General features: G+C 42.1%; 1 protein-coding gene across 2 annotated transcripts in view; it reads right to left on the bottom strand.

The window, feature by feature from the left end:
- Nucleotides 1-11,391, bottom strand: part of SHCBP1 (SHC binding and spindle associated 1) — a 36,194-nt gene extending 24,803 nt beyond the window's left edge. The window contains exons 1-5 of one of the 2 annotated variants that reach the window (XM_061387078.1): nt 11,239-11,309; nt 6,908-7,023; nt 6,605-6,772; nt 6,313-6,428; nt 4,724-4,932 (exon numbers count right to left, since the gene is read on the bottom strand). In XM_061387078.1, the coding sequence (XP_061243062.1) occupies nt 4,724-4,932; nt 6,313-6,428; nt 6,605-6,668 (389 nt within the window). In that variant the 5' untranslated portion in view covers nt 6,669-6,772; nt 6,908-7,023; nt 11,239-11,309. Of the gene's footprint in view, nt 1-4,723; nt 4,933-6,312; nt 6,429-6,604; nt 6,773-6,907; nt 7,024-11,238 lie in introns of both variants that reach the window. The other variant, XM_061387077.1, reaches the window with a different exon arrangement.
- Nucleotides 11,392-23,296: the final 11,905 nt, after the last annotated feature.

A 23,296-nucleotide genomic window follows, 5' to 3' on the forward strand; every position in this document is an offset into this window, starting at 1 on the left:
CTATTTGTTGACCATCTGAAACTTGGTGGAAAGTAGTGCCATTTGTCGGAGAAGGCAATGGCACCCCACTCCAGTACTCTTGCCTGGAAAATCCCATGGACAGAGGAGCCTGGTAGGCTGCAGTCCATGGGGTCGCTGGGAGTCGGACACGACTGAGCGACTTCACTTTCACTTTTCACTCTCATGCATTGGAGAAGGAAATGGCAACCCACTCCAGTGTTCTTGCCTGGAGAATCCCAGGGACGGCGGAGCCTGGTGGGCTGCCGTCTATGGGGTCGCACAGAGTCGGACACGACTGAAGCGACTTAGCAGCAGCAACAGTGCCATTTGTGTAGAAAAGACTGGGAGAGAAACAAGTTTGGGGCTAAAAATAAAGAGTTCTGTTTTCACTATGTTCAGGTTGAGATGCATATTTGAACTCCAAGTGGATGACATCAAGAGTGCAGATGAATATACAGGACCTGAGCTCAAGAAAAAGGTCAAGGCTAGAGACATAAATCTGGAAGTTGTCAGCATATAGATGGCATTAAAGCAATAGATGAGATCATCCAGAGAATAAAGCAGGAGCTCTCAACTCTGGCTGCACGTTGGAGTCCCCTGGGAAGCCTTTAAAAATTGATTTGCAGCCCTATCCCAGACCAATAAATCAGAATCTCTTGGGTGGGAGACAGGAGAGAGAATGTGCAGGATCCACATTTTTTTAAAGTATGTATCCATGATCCAGCTCTGACAATGCCAACTCCTGGCAATCTCATTTTGCCTCTGCTCTACCCACTTACTTCTCTGCTCTCCTGCACCCACTATACTGACACTGGATTATTTTAAAGCAAAATTCTGACATATCACTCATAAGTGTTTACTTTGTGCCTTTGAGATAAATCTTTATACAAAAAAGTTTTAATTACTTAATAACCAAGTATCCCCAGTGTTTCCTTTTCCTTAATTATCTCTTTCTTTCATTGTTGCTGCTGTTGTTTTATTTGGCTAATTCAAATCAAGATCCGAACAAAGGTCAGCCATTAAATTTAATTAAGTCACTTTTACTCTATAGACTATCCATCCTTCTTTTTCACCTTGCAATTTATTTAATAGTTTCCCACACTCTGAATTTTACTGATTGCACCCCCATGGGGTCATTTAACATGTTCTGTTTCCTTTATTTCTAGTAAACTGATAGTAAGAACTAGAGACTTGATCATCTTTAGGAAAGACTTTTTGGCAAGAATGCTTCAAGGGATATAATGTACTTTCATCACAAAGCACATGATACCTGGCCATCTCTATTTTATTATGGGTTGCAAACACTGATACTCTCATCATTCTTTCTTCATGTGCCAGATGGAATACTCCTATGAAGAAAAGTCCCAGGAGATTCTAATGTGTTTCCAAAGCTGATTAGAGAGAGATAAGAGTAGACAGCCTAGCCCTAAGCCCAGCCCTGGGCTTAGGGCTAGGCTCTAATTTGAGTATGAAAGGAAGGACCAGCCAGGCCAAGATTACTAAAAAAAAAAGCAAGCCTGTGACATACCATCATAAGGTGGTGTCCCAGAAGCTGGGAGGAGAGGATATTAAGAAGATGAGAATGATCAAATAATTAGAATGTGACCAAGAGGTCAAGGCAAGATGAGATCAGAGGAGTGATGACTAGACATGAGAATATAGGTGACCTTAAGCACAATTTCAATACTGTAGAAGTAGAGGCGTGAGTGGAAAGCCAGTAAGTACAGACTGTATAACTGTCAAAAAGTTGAAAAGGAGGGAGCAGTGAAAATGAAGCTATCTTTGGATTCATGTTGATGTTTGACAGAAAACAACAAAGTTCTATAAAGCAATTATCTTTCAATTAGAAAATAAATAAAATTTTTTTTTTAATGAAGCCATTCTTTGAATTCTTATAGATTGGACTGCTAGTCTCTTCACCCTCTGGAGTCTATCTCTTAAAAACAAACAAAAAAAAATAAAACAAACCTGAGCGTGCCTTTGTGTGTGTGCACGCTAAGTCGCTTCAGTTGTGTCCGACTCCTTGTGACCCTATGGACTGTAGCCTTCCAGGTTCCTCTGTCCATGGGATTCTCCAGGTGAGAATACTGGAGTAGGTTGCCATGCCCTCCTCCAGGAGATCTTCCCGACCCAGGAATCGAATCCACATCTATTATGTCTCCTGCATTGGCTGACGGGTTCTTTACCACAAGCACCAGCTGGGAAACCTGAGCATGCCTTTACTCAACCAAAAAACTCTGCTGGCTCTTTGTTGTCCTCAAAACAAAGTCCAAATTCCTGAAATTGGTGATATTAGATGGACTTACAGTCCACTTCTAGAGCACCTGTCTTGCCTTGGAGCCCCTATATGCAAACTTCCAATTTCACAAGCTCTTTCAAACCCGCTGTGACATGCTGGTCAGGCTGCCTTCCACTTTTTCCACCTGGTGAGCTTATATTTGGGCTTCCCTGGTGGCTCAGACGGTAAAAGAATCTGCCTTCAAGGCAAGAGACCTGGTTTCAACCCCTGGGTCAGGAAGATTCCCTGGAGAACGGAATGGCAACCCACTCCAGTATTCTTGCCTGGAGAATTCTATGGGCAGAGGAGCCTGGCAAGCTACAGTCCATGGGGCTGCAAAGAGTCAGACACGACTGAGCGACTAACACACAAGCTTATATTTACCCTTCATGACCCAGCTCAAATATCATCCTCACCAGCTCAGAACCGGGCAATCACCTTTCATTCACATCTGCACTTCCACCAGTGTTTATCCTCTCGAGACAGAAACTTGGGAGTCACCCTTGCCTTCTCCCATATCCATTCCACCATCAAGTCTTAGCCATCCTACTTTCTCAATAAGCCTAATCTGTATTTGCTGTATCTCCACTCTAGTCCACTCTGTCTCTTAACTGGTCTCTCTACCTGTTCCCCCTCCATTTACTTTCTACACAGCAGCCAGAACAAAACTTTTAAATAAAAAGCTGATCACATTCTCCCTTGATTGAAAACCCTTCACGGGTTTTCCACTGCACTTGAAGACAAAAATGATTCATTGGCTAACAAATCCCTGCATCTTCTGACCCCTGATAACCTCTAAGCTGGTTTCCTAAGTCTCATCTATCACTGTCTACGTTCCAACCAATCTGGCCTTTCGGCTCCTTAAATTCAGAGCTGCCCAACATGTTTCTTCCTCCACCCTGCCGCAACAACTTTCACCTAGCCAACCCTTCAGACCCAAGTTCCAATACCATTTCCTCAGGAAGTAACCATATTACAGAAACCTGAGCTAGACTTAGAACACTCGAATCCCTCACAGCACTCACTGCAGCTTCCAATCACACGCATATCTTTGTGATTATTTCATCAAGGTTCATCTCCCACATCAGACTGCCAACTCCCTGGTGATGGTGATTGTGTCTGTTTTGTGCACCACTCAAATCTCATCCTCAACTTAAGATGCAGCACTGAAATACTTACTGAATAAAATGAGCAAATGAAGACTCTCATAATCTGAATTTTTCTTGACTGTGATCAGAATCTGAGCCCTCAAAATGAAAAATAATTTAGCCAGGTTCTCCTTCAAATAATACTAATTCCAGATACTTGTCTTTCTACCAACTTCTATACCCGTAAGAGATTAACTCCCTGATTTCTAATTTCCTAAATGCATCAATTATCCCTTTACTTTCAAATGCCTCGTTGACAGCTTTTTTAAGTGAGAGAAACATAAGGAGTTATTTTGGCTCTGGACATAAGCCAGTTCTTTAGATTTATCTTGTTTGGCCTAATATTGAATACCTATGGTTAAATGCCCTTGAATACAATTAGAAATCTTCCATGAAGTGTCAGAGATAGGGTGCAAGACACTCTGCTTCTTTGTAGAGTAACAAATTAAGTTCAACAAAACCAGGTTAACTCACGAATGGTATAGAAACTGGAAATTACTTTTTGAACTACAAAACACCAAGCAGCATTATTAACATGACCTTTATATTATCCAGTCTTCCAGTTTATGGAGGAATATAAGTCTACTTTCAAATAGCCAAAAATAAGCCTTCCTTAGTAAATATACTTATAAAAAGATGATTCAAAAAAACTATCTGTATCAGGAACTATCTGACAAAAAAGTCATCTGAAACTAAAGAAAACATGAGGTATGAGTTTTCCTTCTCATTTAAGGGACAAGGCATGCACCTGTACAAGGGGAAACCAACTCAGCCAAAAAAGGTTGAAAGGCACGCACATCACCCCTAAGGATCCCAGAAGTGGCCTGAGAAAACATCTTCTTTGGCCAGACACATCCTTGAAAACACTGTATGCTAGTCTTCTCAGTGCACAGGTGATGGTATATCATCTTCTTTCCTTTCCTTATATTTAAGTGTATCAACTATAGCCTTAGCATCCAGAATTTTTAAGGCAGTTTCTAAACATATACAAACCAAATTAAGAATCCCCTGTCTTTTGTTAATATTTGGGGACACTGAGAAAAGGCTATACAGGAATCCCTAGTACTATTTTTCTCAACTTTTCTGTAAGTCTGAAATTAGCTCAAAATGAAAATTTTAAACACTGAAATCATTCTTTAATTTAAAAAAGATCCCTCTATCTTTGAATATTTTAAAATATTGCAGTGACCAGGTTTACAGTTTGAGCTTTAAATCTAGGTATAATACAGACCAGAATTACAGCATTTCATCCAAAGTTTTTGGCCACAAGGTTACTTTTATCAACCTCTATTCCTACCTGACATGCTCAATTGCAAGTGCTGTTTGGTCAAATAATCCAGAATCATCAAACACCACCCACAGCTCCTGCAGGGGCAACCGGTATTCCTTCAGATCAAGGAGCTCTTTCATACACTCCAAAGTAAAAGCGCTCACTTGCGATTCACAGAGGTACGGATTGGCAAGCCTCACCACTGCCTTCAAAGCTGCGAAGTCTACGTCTGTGACCTGAAATTTAAAATGTGACTTAACATACGCAAATCAAAATTAAGGTGCATCTAAAACACTACTTACAGCTTGATTTCTTTTTTAAAGCATGAAATGGGAGTGGCGAGCCTTCTTCCATAAGGACAAACAGAACAGACCTGGCTTGTACCCACATGTAGCTGACATTGTAATTGAAGTGACAAACAAATAAGGTGGCAACAAGTATGAGACAAAGAATAAGTAGCAGGGGTGGTGGTCTGGTTTTACTGGGAGGGTTGGGGAAGTCACTTTTGAGCTGGGATGAAAAGGAAGCAGCTGTTTCAAGAGCAGGAAAGATGAAAAGGCCCTGAGGCAGAGATGAGGTTGGCAGATGGAAGAGCAGAGAAGCAGTTTTTCTTGCTGGAACAAAAGGAAGGAAATGAGGTAGGGGCAGCAGGAAGGGACAGGAGAGGCAAGATGAGGACAGGAAGGGCACTGAAGGAACTTGGCTTTTACGTGTTATCTAACAATGAGAGGCCAGAAAGCCAAAACCAGACCTCTAGTATATTCGATGCATGAGAGGAATGCAGGGGAATGGCACATTTCTCTTTTAACATAATGATTTTGGCTGCTTTTAGAGAACTGAGGTATGTTGAGGGGAGGGCGTTACTATCATGATCAACTTAATGGCCTGAACTGCAACCAAAGGTATTACCATAATCCAAAATTTAAACATCCATGTGCAGCAGCTGCAGGCAAACCACTGCCTCATATAGAGCCACTGTAGGATGTGATGTCATTTTCTAAAGGGGCTGCAGGTTCAAGCTGTACTCACACTCCCTGCTTTACCATTTTAGTTTAATAGGTTTTTTTTGGTGGTTCAGTTAACAAACACTGAGAAAAATTCACAGCTGTAAGTAGAGTGCAAATTTAATGTAAAAGGACCAGCCAGTTGAAAAATAAGACTTTTTACTTTCTGCAGTGGAAGATAATATCAATAGGTTAACTACATACTTACAAATCTGTTAGGCAAAAAATAGGCTAGTTTTAAAATGCCTACTTGTTTTGAGCTACTTTAATGGGCTATAACTAAGAAGAAAAAAAATTAATTCAAACCCCACTGATTTTATAATTAGGCATCTTATTTTTTAAATGATCTCAAGTACCTCCCCCACTACATAGGTTTCTAGTCCGTTTTCCTCTTTTAAAGGACGGTGAAACTTAAACCACCCCAATTCCCTCTTCAGTTGCCTTTAAAATTTGCAGAACACTTCTTACACCACAGCAATTAGATGTGAAAAAACATGCCATTTTTCAATCAGCTCATAAATCTTAATTAAAAATAAGCACTTTGGTTATAACAGTCTGAGGGAAAGTGTTTTTAGGTAGAGATAAATGTCTTAACAACAGAATTAAATTTACCTCAACTAGTACCTCAAACACATTAGTCTGCCAGACTGCCCGCCATCCAGATGGTTCAAGGACCTTCTCTAAGAACTCAGCTGTGAATTCTTTTACCTCAGAGGCCTTGCAGTCAGCTACAAACAAATTAAACACAGTAAGAATTGAGACAGCATAAAGCAGAGAGAAGTTAAATAAATCCTTGTAAGTCTACTTTCTCAGAACCAGCAATGGCAGTCTGAGGAACTGAGACAATCTACCTGTAGATTAAAAGATAAAAGAAGCAAAAAAAAAAAAAAAAGGACCTACTCACCTAAAATGTAATCTTGATAAGCTCTGAATCGCTCATAGAACAAAAGTTGACTTGTCTGGAACATTTCTGGGAAATGAGTTTTTCCTTCTGGCACAAAGCTTTGTAAGCTACTACCTGGTTTAGCACGATCACTACAATCGCTGCATGAATCTTCATTTTCAAACAAACCTAAGAGAGCAACAAAAACAGTCAGGCGCAACTATCCCAGATACCTCAAATGCTTATCAACTGCTATTTTCATATATTTGCTTAGAAATTTCAAATAAAATATAAACAAGGATTTGGATATAATGCTTTACTTACCTCTATCACTATCAAAAAAATTTTTTTCTAAATTTAAAAATATCTCAAAACTCAAGTTTTACTTCAAAATAGTTAAGAACTTAAAATCTTCCATGGGTTAGGTTTTTGTTGCTGTTCTGTGAGGCAAAGAAAGAGGGTTGTTTTTTAATTCAGTGGAAATCACCCAGGTTCTCCTTCAGAAGATATAGCTATGATTATTACTAGAGCTAGAGAGGAAGAAAAACAATGACAAACCTAGGCAGTGGATTAAAAAGCGGATACATTACTTGCCTACAAAGGTCCATATAGTCAAATGGTTTTTTCAGTAGTCATGTATGGATGTGAGAGCTGGACAAGAAAAAAGGCTGAGTGCAGAAGAATTGATGTCTCTGAAGACTCTTGAGAGTCCCTTGGACAGCAAGGAGACCAAACTAGCCGATTCTAAAGGAAATCAACCCTGAATATTCATTGAAGGACTGATGCTGAAGGTGAAGCTCCAATACTTTGGCCACGTGATGGGAAGAGCCGACTCACTGGAAAACACCCTGATGCTGGGGAAGATTGAAGGCAGGAGAAGGGGATGATGGAGGATGAGATGGTTGGATGGCATCACTGGCTCAATGGACATGAGTTTGAGCAAACTCCGGGAGATGGTGAAGGATAGGAAAGCCTGGTGTGCTGCAGTCCATGAGGTCGCAAAGAGTCAGACACAACTGAGCGACTGAACAACAACAGCAAAGCAACTCATAATGGTCAAATATCTTACAGTCATTAAAAAAAAAAACAAAAACAATTCCATAAAGCTGTATTAAATGTAGAGGTGGTTTCCAATATGTCATCTCAAAACAAGTTGAAACTTCCCTTTAATTTCTACAATGTCACCTGTCAATACCATTCAATAAACATGGATATGCATTCTTAATAATGCATATCTATCTCTTTTATACTTTAATAAAACTTTATTACACAAAGACTCTGAGCAATCAAGCCTTGTCACTGGCCCTGGATTGAATTCTCCTCCTCTGGAGGCCAAGAATCCAGGTGTCTTTTGTGGTTCAGTAGACACCTTTCATCTTGGGGGCCCGTCGGGGATTCTTTAGGACAGGGTAAGGATGCTTGGAGCTCTAGTTCTTTGTTCTCCTAGCGACCATGTTTTCTGCTATACTTTACTAACTCTACAGTGTGCTTGTGTGAATGAATGACACGCCCTGCACGAATCAAGTGAGGAGCCCTGTTCTGCGGTTTCCCGGTGACCTCATAGGGCTTATGGCAGGGGGTTTATACCGACTTGCCAATGGACTCCCCTGGTAGCTCAGATGGTAAAGCGTCTGCCTACAATGCAGGAGACCCAGGTTCAATCCCTGGGTCAGGAAGATCTCCTGGAGAAGGAAATCGCAACCCACTCCAGTATTCTTGCCTGCAAAATCCCATGGATGGAGGAGCCTGGTAGGCTACAGTCCATGGCTAAAGTCCATGGGGTCCATCGCAAAGAGTCAGACGTGACTGACTTCACTTTCACTTACTTCACCAAAGCTACTAGTTCTTCCTCATTAATTTCAGTGCCTATGTCTAACGAAAGGATTAGAAAATGCTAATCGAATTAGGTTTGGGCTGTATGTAATTATGTTTCACAAGGCATGATTGAGCCAGTGGCATATCTAATTCTGTGTAATATGATGTTTTTAACAGACAAAATTACCACTATAATAAATAAACATGCTGAGGATAGCATTTAGATCAGCTAAGTCCTTTCCAGTGGTTTCAGGAAGGTTATCTGAGACTTTTGGCAGGAGTCTCTTTCTCTTTCCCCATCCCTTATATTTCTCCCTTCCACTTCTTTGCCCAGTTTAGGGCACCAGAATTATGCGACCCCACACACTGTAACAGGGAAGAACAAATCTGACTCCATATTGGATCTGTTTCTTGTACTTTAATCTTTGTATTCTATTACTTTTGATACAAGTTAAGAATGTTGCCTATAGCCTGAAATAGACAGGATAGCCCATTCTCAAGGCTCTGACATTTAAAGGTAAAACAACTTTCCCCCATTCATATACAGATAAAATGTTGCAGAACAAAGAATAACATTTGCTTTGCTGAAGGTTTAAAGAAACATCATGACTTGACCTACCTTAACAGCTGCAAGAATAAAGGCTTCTGAAACAAAGAAGTGTGCAACAACCAGCCACACCCTCTCCCCTTTCAGTATAAAGGAAAGCTGAATTCTAACTTTGGCAAGATGGTTCTTTGGGACACTAGTCCACATCCTCTCGGTCTGCTGGCTTTCCAAATAAAGTCACTATTCCTTGTGCCAACAACTCCTCTCTCAATTTATGGGCCTGTGGTGCAGAGAGCAGGGAGTGAGTTTGGACTTGGCAACAAGACAACCAAGATGTACTCTAGGGTTTCCTGCTCATAGACACCAATGCACCTGAGCTTCAGAGGACATAGATACCTTATCAAATGCGTGAAAATCTCTCTGAACCTCGGGAAGATGAAACTAGAATGCCAGCTTCAATTACGAGAATAAACTATTTCACATCGTCCATCACATACATAACATAGATATGTTTTTTAAAGAAATAATACATCATCTCATACCCATTAGGTGACTATTATTCAAAAAACAATGAGAAGCTACCAAGAAAACAAGTGTTGTCAAAGATGTGGAGAAATAGGAACCCTTGTGGACTGTTGGTAGGCATGTAAAATGGTATAGCCACTATGGAAAACTTATGGTGATTCTTCAAAAATGTAAAAATAGAATTACCATATGACCCAGCAATTTAAAGCAGGGTCTCCAAGAGATATTTGTACATGCATGTTCACAGCTAAAACTATTTAGCTTTAAAAAAGGAAGAAATTTATGATTATGCTGGATAAACATTAGGCTGAGTGAAGTAAGCCAGTCAGTCACAGAAAGACAAATACTGTGTAATTCCACTGATATGAGGTTACTTAAAGTAGTCAAAACCATAAAGGCAGAAAGTTTAATGGTAGTTGCCAAGGGCTGGGGAGAGGGGCGAATGGGGAGTTGTTATTCAATAGGTATAGAGTTTCAGTTTACAAGATGAAAAGAATCATAGTAACAGATGGTGGTGATGGCTACACAACAATGTGAATGTGTTTAATACCACTTAACTGTACACTTAAAACTGGTTAGGTACTCAGTGGTTAACCAACTCTGCCACCCCATGGTCTGTAGCTTGCCAGGTTGCTCTATCTATGTGATTTTTCAGACAAGAATACAAGAGTGGGTTGCCATTTCTTATTCCAGGTTATCTTCCCAACCCAGGGATTGAACCCACATCTAAAATGGTTAAGATGGTAAGTTTTATGTTATGTGTGTTCAGAGCCAATTTGAAATACTTTTCACACATTATTTCACTTAATCTTCACACTTAGCAGCACTACTACCTGTTTTGCAGATGAGAAAACTGAAGTCACCTGACTGTTGCCAGATCACAAAGAGGGGTGAGTAGTGGAATTAAGTCCCACTTAAGGTTTTCTCACTTCTCCAGGACTCTTTCCACTACACAATACAACTGAAAATGTTAAAGACTGAACCACCTTAAAATATCAGGGGGGAAAAACGGAGTCTCCATGAAGAGACAGAAAGAACTATAAATTAGACCTGGGTTCATTGTAGACAGATGGAAAAGCGTCTGTCTACAATGCAGGAGACCTGGGTTCGATCCCTGGGTCGGGAAGATTCCCTGAAGGAAATGGCAACCCACTCCAGTACTCTTGCCTAGAAAATCCCATGCATGGAGAAGCCTGGTGCAGGCTACTGCCCATGGGGTCACAAAGAGTCGGACACGACTGAGCGACTTCACTTTCACTTTCTATTTTTTTACACTGTGTCACAAATTGGCTCCCCTACCTTTGGGCACGTCACCTGCTCTCAATGCTCAGTACTGCTATCTAGGCCAAGCGTCCAAGCTTCTTTTCTTCCGGGAAAGGGGATAGTGGTACGTGGTCTCCTTTGAGACGCAAATAAAAAATATGCGTCCACTCTAAACACACAAACTCGCGCACAAAACCGGGGCGGTGGGGGTGAGGGCGGAGCGGCGCGGGGTGGGGAGACACCCAGACAGCAAGAGTAGGGATCTCCACCCAGCCCAAGTCCCTCCAGTCTCAGGGAAGCTGAGGCCAGATTGGGCGAGGAGGAGAGGTGTTCTGGGTGCCTCCCGATTCGACGTCCGGAGAGTGGGTCGGGGCCTCGCCCAGTCACAGCCGCCACCCAGGCCAACCGCCTGCGGCCCAGGCGCCCTCGGAGAGTCCCCACGCCCCCAGCGCTGCCGACACGGTCTGTCGCAGACGGCGGCTCCTCCCGCATGGCGGGTGCTCACCTTTCTCCAGGCGCTCCAGCTCCTCGTCGGTCGCCCAGCCAGGAAGCTCGGGCTCCGGCGCCATCGCTTCCGACCCCAGGCCACCACCAGCCAGCAATCCCTCAGCCATTTCAAATTTCCGCGGGCGGCCTCCCTGCCCAGTAATGTGATGACGCAGCCGCTTCTAATTGGATAGTGGGCCGAGGCCCTCGGACCAATTAAAGGAAGGCTGGCGTGGCCCGGGTAGCCGCACGAGCCCCGCCCCCTTCAGCCTCCACCCGCCCTGGAGGGGAGTGTCTGGGCTCTATCTACTGGCCCGGTGGACTGCTCTTCTCGTCCAAGATCTTGCTCTTTTTGTTTACTGGGGTGAACTTGTATGAAGTTAAATTAGAACATAATTTGGGATAATTTCCGAAAAACTAACAAGCCATACATGGAATGGGGTAGAGTGGAAAAGGCACTGGCTTGAGAATCAAAAAACAGTATTTAGACTTGTTTTTTCCGTTATTACCACTTCACCTCTCAGAAAAGCATCTTCAATTCTAATTATATATTGACCTAGATGGTTCCAAACTTTTCACCACCAAAAGTCTGTTGCTCTCTGGCTTTCTCTTTCCCCTTCTCTTTCTTTGACTATCTACACATAGAGGATATTTTCAAAAAATATAAAATTATATTTAGTATGTAAAAGTATGTTTTACCTACATTTATTAATCAACAACAGATATAACCTCCAAGGATAAGAGCTAACATTTATTGAGTACTGTGTGCAAGACACCTTTCTGCATATTTTACAGTGTCTTATTCAATCTTCAAAACTATCCTATGAGAAAAGAAATTTTACTATTCCCATTTCACAGATGAGGAAGTGGAGTCATCAAGAAAATAAGCAGTGCCCAAGTTAACCCAGCAAAGCCAGTATAGCAACCAGTCAAATTCCTGAATCCACCCTTTAATGGCTCTGCCAGATCATTACTAGTCAGAGTTGAGATGGCCAGCAAGAGCAGGGGTTACTAGAACACCAGGAAGGGTGAGACCCACAGAAGGACAAGGGCCTGGTCATGACAGTGTTATTACAGTGAAGACATTTCCACTCACTGCCTTTAAGGAAAACCTTGGGCTAAAGTCTCTCAGATTCCTCACAGCTGAAATGAAATGGAACCAGAAGAGGTGACTGTAAAAACCTGCACTTAATTCAGCTAGCTTTTCCAGAAAACAAGATTTCTTTGACTCTCATGTACAGAGTCTGACCTTCCATTTATTTGTTCACTGAACAGATATTTATTGAGCACCACAAGGGGAAAACACATAAAACAATAAAATCAAGACTAGCATCAGGCCTTGAAGACTAAGTTATCTTTCTCATAAGTCTCCTTTTAACCTACTGCCACAAACCCCACAAGTGGAGGGATTTCTACTCACCCACCCCTGTCTCTGCTGGAGACAACATAGTTCTCTCCTTGTCCAATTATAGAATATTTCACCAGCCCTCAAGATATTGCTTCTGGAAAAAATCTTGGAAATGAACATGTGGCCACAGGGTCAGATGAAACACCTGTGTTGCTGCAGACTCCATAAAGGACAAATCATTTATTAAACTGGATACATTTCCTGTGCAACCTATGCTTGCATGGATTATATGGAAGGTTTTTAGAGTTTTCCCCTAAATGGAGACCTTTCAGGAGCACACATGTCTTGGGGGTTTGCTTTCCCTGCCCCCTCCCCCTTATCCAGACGAAAGGGTTTTTTAATTCTTTTTTTCCAGTCTCTCTATCTGCAGCCCATCTCAGCCTTCCATCTGCCTTAGGTGGGGTGGAACCCATTATTCCCAGTCTTTTTTATATCTTCAGTCTCTTTCTTGGCACTAGGTCCTTAGACTCTGTCTACACAGGGGCTCAAAACTTACTGCTCTCTCCTAGAAACTTCCAAAGCCCAACTGAAGTCTTGAGATACTACCTCTATACTTTCTTTCTGGATAGCACTAAATCATTCCTGTTGCAGCAAAATAGAAATGAGTGAACAGCCTTTGGCACATACCAGCCAAACAGGCCCACAAGAGTTAAACAATCTTGGTTAGTCTTTAGCTGTTACTACCAACAAACGCTTGTAGCTGGACTTGTCCTTCACAAAGAAAACTACTCTCGGACTCCATATAGATTATATTTGCACCTGGCATTCGTGTCCCCCTACACTCTCTTGTAGCATTCTGCATTTCAAAAAGAAGGACATAAGCGGATAACTTCAGGGTCACCAGACCTGGTTGTTGAGTTGCCTGATGCCAGCTGTGGCCATTTTGAAACCTTACAAAAGAAAGAAAGAAAAAAAAAGAAATCACAGACTTCAGGAGGATATAAACCTCTCCTTATTCCTGAGAAGAGGGGCACAGTTCTTGAGGCGCTAGCCTGCTGTGTTTCCCTTTTGCCTGGCAAAAATAATAAAGCTACTCCTTCCTATTTCCTCCAAACTCTTGTCTCCATATTTCTATTTGGCATCAGTAGACAGGGAACCAAGATTTTGGCAACACCCCGGGTAGAGCATTTTCTCTCCTGCTTTCTTAATGGCCAGTAGCTTCCCCCAGAGGCCCACGGTCCCTCGCTCCCATCAGCCTCCGCCCGCAGCAGCACTCACCGTCCACCACGCCGCTCCATAGTCCTTCCTCCGGTGGCCTCGGGGCCCTCGCTCTTCTGGTCCTCCTTCCTGCCTCATTCCTCTTCCTCCGCCTCAGATTCCCTGAACACAGGGGGCTCCCAAGGGCACTATCCTGAGTCTGTCTTCCTCAGGGGGTAACTCAAGTGAGTGAAGAAGGCCATGTGTGGACTCTAGCACTCACTTCACGCTCATAGGAAAGCGCATGTGCTAATTCACTTGACAAATAATAAATATAGAGAGTATAGATTGTGTGCCAGACACTGATCTAGGCTCAAGGGGAGCAGGGGCAAACCAGACAGACAAGGTCCTGCCTGCGCGGAGTTCACAACCTGGTGGAGATACACAACGAACAAATAAAAAAGTTCAATTATGAGAGATACTACTAATAAAATTCAGTGATGTGATAGAGAATGATGAATGGAGAAGACAGATTCAGAATTTTATGTGAAAATGCCTGATTTTAAGCTGTTGCTGCTGCTGCTGCTGCTAAGTCACTTCAGTCGTGTCTGACTCTGTGGGACCCCATAGACGGCAGCCCACCAGGCTCCCCGTCCCTGGGATTCTGCAGGCAAGAACACTGGAGTGGGTTAGCAACTTTAAAAAAAAAAAAAATTAAGGTTTTTTTTTTAATGTGGACCATTTTTAAAGTCTTTTTTGAATTTGTTACAATATTGTTTCCATTTTATGATTTTTGGTTTTTCGGCTGTGAGGCATGTTCAATCTTAGCTCCCCGACCAGGGATTGAACCTGCACCCCCTGCTTTGGAAGGTGAAGTCTTAATCACTGGACCGCCAGGGAAGTCCCACAACTTTTTAAAATGTAGACACTATGCAACCCTGAAAAACCTTATTTCCTAGACAAAATTTGGCCCACAGCCCACTAGATTGCAATCTGTCTTCTAAGCCCCAAGTTCTCAAAGTATAGTCCAGGGACCAGGAGCTTGTTAGAAATGCAGAGTTTCTCCCCTATCCCCAGATCTGCTGGATTGAAATCTGTGTTTCAGCAAGATCCCCAGTCCTCGAGCAACACCATTCATATTTGCTACAAAGATCTTCGAACCTGAGTTCTCTACTGTGGCTATTTCAGTTTTCATTTCCTGCTGAAAAATTTGACTTGGAATTCTCGTTCACCGTCATGTTCATTATGCTCCAAAGCCAAGAGCAGCCCATCCCAGTGTATTAGGCTCTAATCCCATCACACTCTCCCTGTCACGGCCTCCTGTGACCATCACCCATGCAGGCTGTCGAGATGGCACTTGGGAAGCCATCACATCTGAGAAGACTCATTCACCCTCTCACCTGCTTCAGAGTTAATTGCTCACCTCTCACTGCTCCTAGGGAAGCAGGGGTTCCCTAGGACCCTGCAGATGTCTCAACACAGTGCCAGGCTGGCCAGACAGGTGACAGAAAGGAGAGAACGGGGCACCGGTGCCAGTCCCATAGGATGTGATGGGTATGGACCCCATGTTGCTTGTCATCCAATTGAAGCCAGAAGTCTAGATTTTTATAAGAAATTTCCCATATTAAAAAGTTGGCAACTAATTTTTAAAAACTTAAAACACTGTGCCAGCCAAATAAAACATATCTGCAGACCACCAGTTTGCAACTTCTGAGGCTTCGTCTACTTGTGACATTTCGTCAGAGGCTGTGATTCTTTGAAGGCAAGTACCATGTCATATTCATTGTTGTATTGCTGGTGCCTACGACTAAACTTCACTTAGTAAAGGGACAAACTAAATTAACACTCCTCCTTTTATATATATTTCATGCATAGTGTAATATCACTATGGCATTAGCCAAAGGCTCAGATTTAGAGCCATTTCTGGGCCAATTCTGCTGCTTCTGCCCAGAGACTTCCTACCCAGAACCACAGATTCAATGTTACTACCATTACCTAAGTCAGGGTCAGCGAATGCTGCTTGTATCAGGGGCCCTCTGTCCCCAAACAGCTCTCCCAGGACAGAAACACTCTGAAGTGTGCAGCTCAGGGCTTTGATTCCTGGGGGGACAGAAGCCCAGCAGAACCCCCCACTGCCCCACTTTAGAATGTGTCCGCGCATCCATATGAATGGGTTTCCGAGTGCAGACAAGGACCAAGACACATAATGAAAAAAATTTTTTTGGCTGTGCTGGGTCTTCGTTGCTGTGTGGGCTTTTCTCTAGCTGTGGAGAATGGGGACAACTCTCTAGTTGTGGTTCGTGGGCTTCTCACTGTGGTGGCTTCACTTGTAGAGCATAGGCTCTAGACACGTGGGCTCAGCAGTTGCTGCTCCCAGGCTCTAGAGCAGAGGCTCAGTAGTTGTGGTGCTTGGGCTTAGTTGCTCAGTGACGTGGGGGATCTTCCTAGATCAGGGTGGAACCGGTGTCTCCTACATTGGCAAGTGGATTCTTTACCACTAAGCCACCAGGAAGGCCCCATGGTGCCAATCCTGAACATCATCAGAGAGGGGTGGGGAAAGCGCCCAGATTCTGGGAGGGGTGCTACAGGGGGAGGCCGGTCCCTCCACCTGGAGTTGTGGGGAGCTCCACGTGGGCCTGGGGTGGGCAGGTAGCCCATGATATCCAGAGAGAGGAGAGGTGCTAGGCCTCTGCTATTCTGATCTGAGAGTCTGGGGCTCTCATTGACAAAAACAAAAACGAAGAACAAAACCAGGCCCCAATTTTGGCTTGTATTTTCCACTAGAGGGCAGCTTAAACTTTCAAAAGAAAAGAAATCTTTAGCAACTTGGTAGAGCAGGGACGGAGGAGCCTGGTGGGCTGCCGTCTATGGGGTCGCACAGAGTCGGACATGACTGATGCAAGTTAGCAGCAGCAGCAGCAGAGCACTGAGAAGTCCTTTCAGCGTTTCTTCTGGAGCCTCTGGGCCTTGTGGAAAGCTGCAGGGATTAGAAGGGAACCAATTAACTTCTTACCTCACAGAACCCACAGTCTGTTTAGGGGAGAGACATATTAAGCAAAAGAATACCTGGTGAATATAGTCAGACCTGGGATAAACGGCACGAAGGAGACAGAATCTTAGGCAGGGCCCTCTTTGAGGGGTACTGAGCTAAAACCTTCAGGATAAGACAGAAGCAGCCATTGGTGGGAGGTGGAGGGGGACTCAGGAAGAAGTGCAAATTCAGGAAGGAAAGTGGGGTGACTCAGGAAGACAAGACCCCCAGTTCTAGAAGCCTTGAGACAGAAGAAAGTTTGGCATGTTCCAGAAACAGAAAAAGCATCTTAACTGTGATGTTGGATATATCAACCTACACAGGTGATAAAATTGTATAGAATTTAATACACACACACATACACACATGATGAGCCCAAGTAAAACTATGGAAATCTGATTAAGGTCAGTGAATTGTATCAGTGTCCCTGGTATTCTATATTCTATATTATATTATAGCTTTGAAACTGTTCAGTTCAGTTCAGTTCAGTCGCTCAGTCATGTGGACACTTTGCGACCCCATGAACTGCAGCACGCCAGGCCTCCATGTCCATCACCAACTCCTGGAAATGTTACTATTGGAGAAAACCCTGGTCTCCCACGTTGCGGGCAGACGCTTTAACCTCTGAGCCACCAGGGAAGCCCCAGTGGAGAAAACAGGGCAATGTATTTATTCAACCTGAGGAGAAACCAGAGTATTCATTTCTTTGTTCACACCAATATTATTGTTAAGAATAAATTACATAAATAAAAATATACCCTTTTAAAGTATACACTTCTAATGGGGTCGCACAGAGTCAGACACAACTGAAGCGACTTAGCAGCAGCAGCAGCAGCAGCCTGTCTTTTTCTTGTTGGGTATTTTTGAGTGGTGGCAAATTGAATGACTTGTGTTTTTTTTAATTTCCCATTTGCTATTTTACAAACTACTTAAAATTTTTTTAAATAATAAAAACACATAGAGACTTGCAAAAAAAATAAAAAAAAATAAAGTATACACTTATAGAAGTTCCCACTCCAGTACTCTTGCCTGGAAAATCCCACAGACAGAGGAGCCTGGTAGGCTGCAGTCCATGGGGTCGCAAGAGTTGGACACGACTGAGCGACTTCACTTTCATTTTTCACTTTCATGCATTGGAGAAGGAAATGGCAACCCACTCCAGTGTTCTTGCCTGGAGAATCCCATGGACGGAGAAGCCTGGTGGCTGCAGTCCATGGGGTCGCACAGAGTCGGACACGACTTAAGGGACTTAGCAGCAGCAGCAGCATAGTTGTATAATCACCTCCACAGCAAAGATATAGAAGTTCTTCATTGCCCCAAAAGGTTTTCTTATGCTTCTTCCCAGTCAACTACCCCCAAAACTGCTGCTTCCAGCCCCTGGTAACGACTGATCTGCTGTCAGTATAGCTTTGTCTTTTCTAGGTTTCATATAAATAGAATTATACAGTGTGTACTTTTTTTGTGTTTGACTTCTTTCACTTAGAATAATGTTTTTTTTAATTCACTCATATTATTGCATGTAATAGTAGTTCATTATTTTTACTCCCAGTATGTAGTTTTCCCACACAATTTATTTAATCATTCACTATTGGTGGATATTTATGTTGGTTCAATTTTTGACCCTTATGAATTAGATTTTTATGAGTATTTGAGTACAAATTATTTTGTGATCATATGTTTTCATCTTTCCAAAGTAAATGCCTGGGAACAGAATTTCTGAGTCATATAAGTATATACTTAACTTTTGAAGAAATGGCAAAATTGTTTCCGTAAGTAGTATGATGGTTGATTTTGTGTCAATTTTACTGGGCCATGGAGCATCCAGACGTTTGGTCAAACATTATTCTCAGTGTTTCTTTGAGAGTGTTTTTTGTTGTTGTTGTTTAGTCGCTAAGTCGTGTCCAGTTCTTTGTGACCCCATGGACTGTAGCATGTTAGGCTCCTCTCTTCTCCACTATTTCTCAGAGTTTGCTCCAATTCATGTTCATCATGTTGGTGATGCTACCTAACCCTCTCATCCTCAGCCACCCTCTTCTCCTTTGGCTTTCAATCTTTCCCAGCATCAGGGTCTTTTTCAAAGAGTCAGCATCCAGTGGCCGAAGTATTGGAGATTCAGCTTCAGCATCAGTCCTTCCAGTGAATATTCAGGGTTAATTTCCTTTAGGATGGACTGGTTGGATCTCCTTGTAGTCCAAGGGACTTTCTAAAGTCTTCTCCAGAACCACACTTGGAAAGCATCAGTTCTTCAGCACTCAGCCCTCTTTATGGTCCAACTCTCCCATCCATATATGACTACTAGAAAAACCATTGGTTTGACTGTACATATCTTTGTTGGCAAAATGATGTCTCTGCTTTTTAATACACTGCCTAGATTTGTCATAGTTTTCTTTTCAAGGAGCAAGCATCTTTTAATTTCATGGCTGCAGTCACCATCCACAGTGATTTTGGAGCCTAAGAAAATAAAATCTGCTTTCAATTTTCCTCCTTCTATTTGCCATGAAGTGATGGGACCAGATGCCATGATCTTAGTTTTTTGAATGTTGAGTTTCAAGTAAGCTTTGTCACTTTCCTCTTTCACCCTCATCAAGAGGCTTATTCATTCCTCTTTACTTTTTGCCTTTAGAGTGGTATCATCTGCATATCTGAGGTAGTTGATATTTAGGTTGAGATTAACATTTAAATTGGTGGACTAAGTAAAGTTAGTCTTGATGAAAGTGAAAGAGGAGAGTGAAAAAGTTGGCTTAAAGCTCTCCATTCAGAAAACTAAGATCATGGCATCTGGTCCCACCACTTCATGGCAAATAGATGGGGAAACAGTGGAAACAGTGGCTGACTATTTTTGGGGGCTCCAAAACCACTGTAGATGGTGACTGCAGCCATGAGATTAAAAGACACTTACTCCTTGGAAGGAAAGTTATGACCAACCTAGACAGCAAATTAAAAAGCAGAGACATTACTTTGTCAACAAAGGTCCATCTTAGTCAAGGCTACGTTTTTTTTTTGGATGTGAGAGTTGGACTATAAAGAAAGCTGAGTGCAGAAGAATTGATGCTTTTGAACTGTGGTGTTGGAGAAGACTCTTGAGAGTCCCTTGGACTGCAAGGAGATCCAACCAGTCCATCCTAAAGGAAATCAGTCCTGAATATTCATTGGAAGGACTGATGCTGAAGCTGAAACTCTAATACTTTGGCTACCTGATGCGAAGAGATGACTCATTTGAAAAGACCCTGATGCTGGGAAAGACTGAGGGCAGGAGGAGAAGGGGACGACAGAGGATGAGATGGTTGGATGGCATCATTGACTCAATGGACAAGAGTTTGGGTGAACTCCAGGAGTTGGTGGTGGACAGGGAGGCCTGGCATGCTGCGGTTCATGGGGTAGCAAAGAGTCGACATAACTGAGCAACTGAACTGAACTGAACTGAAGTAAAGTAAAGCAGATTGTCCTCTTTAATGTGGGAGAGCCTCATCTGATCAGTTGAAGGCTGGAGAACAAAAAGACTGACTCTACTCCCAGTAAGAGAAAAATTCCTTCTACCTGACCACCTTCAAATTGGGATAACAGCTTTTTCCTACCTGTATGTGTTCATGCTAAGTCACTTCAGTTGTGTCCAACTCTTTGTGACCCTATGAACCGTAACCCACCAGGCTCCTCTGTCCTTGGTATTCTCCAGGCAAGAATACTGGGGTGGATTGCCATGCCCTCTTCCAGGGGATCTTCCTGACTTAGGGATTGAACCAGCATCTTTTACATCTCCTGCATTGGCAGGCAGGTTCTTTACCACTAGATCCACCTGGGAAGCCTTTTATACTTGAACTTTATTCTCCTACCTTTATACTGGAACTGAAACATTGGCTCTTCCTGAATTTCAAGCCTGCTGGCCTTTGGGCTGAAACTATACCATCGGCTCTCCTGGTATGCAGGCCTCTAGAGTCAGACTGTGAAACTACCATGAGCTCTTGGTCAGCAGCTTGCTGACTCATCCTGCAGATCTTAGGATCTGTTGTATTTCAGTTTTTCTACAGAACTCTATTACAAGTAGCTATGCCATTTTCCATTACTTCTAAACAAGAGTTTCAGTTGTTCCACATCCTCACTAACACTTGTTTTCATTTAGTTAAATTTTGGACACTTTAGTAAGTATATAGTGCTATCTCATCATGCCTTAAATTTGTATCCCTTGATAATTAATTATGTTGAACATGGTATCTTGTACTTTATTATTTGTATATCTTCTTTTGTGAGCTACTTGCTGTCTTTTGTCAATTTTTTTTTTTTTTTGGCTGCACTGTGCAGCTTGCAGGATCTTAGTTCCCTGACCAGGGATTGAACCCATGCCCCCTGCAGTGGAAGTGCACAGTCCTACCCAGGAAAGTCCCCAGTCTTTGGTATTTTTAGCAACTTTATTGAGATATCACTCACATGTCACACAATTCACCCATTTAAAGTGTACAGTCTAGTGACTTCTAGTATATGAACAGCGTTATTCATCATCACCCCAGTCAAGTTTAGAAAAAAATCACTACTTCAAAAAGGAGCTCTGCATCTGCTGACCATTACTCCCTAAACCCCAACCCATCTTCCACAGTCATAAGAAACCACTAATCTACCTTCTGCCTCTATAGGTTTGCCTATTCTGGGCATTTCATATAAAATTAATCATACTGTCTGTGCTCGTTTGTGACTGGCTTTTTTCACTTAGCATGTTTTCAAGGCTCATTCATGCTGTAGTATATAACAGTACTTCAGTGCTTTTTATGGCTGAGTAATACTCTCTTATAATGATATATCACATTTTGTTTATCTGTTCATCAATTGATAAACTTCTGATTTTTTACATTTTTTGCTATTATGAATAATGCTGCTATGAATATTCATGTACTACAAGCTTTATGGCACCCCCTCCAGTACTTTTGCCTAGAAAATCCCATGGACGGAGGAGCCTGGTAGGCTGCAGTCCATGGGGTCTCGAAGAGTCAGACACGACTGAGCGACTTCACTTTCACTTTTCACTTTCCTGCATTGGAGAAGGAAATGGCAACCCACTCCAGTGTTCTTGCCTGGAGAATCCCAGGGACGGGGGAGCCTGGTAGGCTGCCGTTTCTGGGGTTGCGCAGAGTCGGACACGACTGAGGTGACTTAGTAGTAGCATATTTTCATTTCTCTTGAGTACATACTTAAGAGTGGAATTGCTCAATCTTATTGTGACTATGTTTAACCAGTTGAGGAACTGGTAAACTGTTTTCAAGGTGACTGCACTAGTTTCCATTCCTACCAGCAGTGTATTAGGATTTTATTTTCTACCAGTCCCCGTCAACCCATATTATCGTCCATTTTTTTTTTAAATTATAGCTGTTCTGGTGAGTGTAGAGTGGTATATCTTATTGTGGTTTTGATTGGCATTTCCCTGACGGCTCCTGCTGTTGAGGATCTTTCTGTGTGTTTAGGGCTATACGTATATCTTTCTTGTAGAAGTGGTTATTCAAATCCTTTATCAATTTTTAAAATTGAGTAGTCTTTTAAGTATTGAGTTGTGATAGTTCTTTATATATTCTACTACAGATACCTAATCAGATATATAATTTGTAAGGATTTCCTCCCCTTCTATGGGTTGCCTTTTTATTTTATTTTTAACTTAGATGATATCCAGATTTTATTTTTTCTTTTGTCAATTTTCCTTTTTGATGTCATAGCTAAGAAATCAAGGCTGAATCAAGGTCATGATGATTTACAAACTTGTTTTATTCTAAGAATTATACATTTTTAACTCTTATGTTTGTATCTTTGATCCACTCTGAGTTAATTTCGGTATATGGTGGGAAGTAGTAGGGAAAATTCATTCTTTGGCAAGTGGATATTCAGACACCATTGAATTGTCTTGGTTCCCTTGTCAAAAATCAATTGACCATGAATGTTGGTGTAAATGTATGGACTTCTAATTCTATTTCATTGATCTATATATCGATCTTTATGCCAGTACTATGCTGTCTTGATTATAGTAACTTGTCATAGGTTTTGAAATCGGGTGGTATAAATTTAACTTTGTTCTTCTTTTTAAGAATGTTATTGCTTATTCTGGGTCCCTTGCATTTCCATAAGATTTTAAGATCAGTTTGTCAATTTCTGCAAAGAAGCAGATTTTGATAGGATTTTGATAGGGATTGCATTGAATCCACAGATCAGTTTGAAAAATATTGCCATCTTTAACAATATTAAGTTTTCTGATCTTCTGATATATGAACATGGGCTGGTTTTCCATTTATTTAGGTTACCTTTTTTCTGACAATGTTTTTTAGTTTTCAGAGTATAAGTTTTATACTTCTTTGGTTATATTCATCCTAAGTGTATCATTCTTTCTTATGCTGTTGTTGTTCAGTAGCTAAGTCATGTTCGACTCTTTGCAACCCCACGGGCTGCAGCATACCAGGCTTCCCTGTCCTTCACTATCTCCTGAAGTTTACTCAAACTCATGTCCATTGAGTCGATGATGCCATCCAACCA

Source organism: Bos javanicus, chromosome 18, assembly GCF_032452875.1.
Source record: "Bos javanicus breed banteng chromosome 18, ARS-OSU_banteng_1.0, whole genome shotgun sequence".
NCBI lineage: Eukaryota > Metazoa > Chordata > Mammalia > Artiodactyla > Bovidae > Bos > Bos javanicus.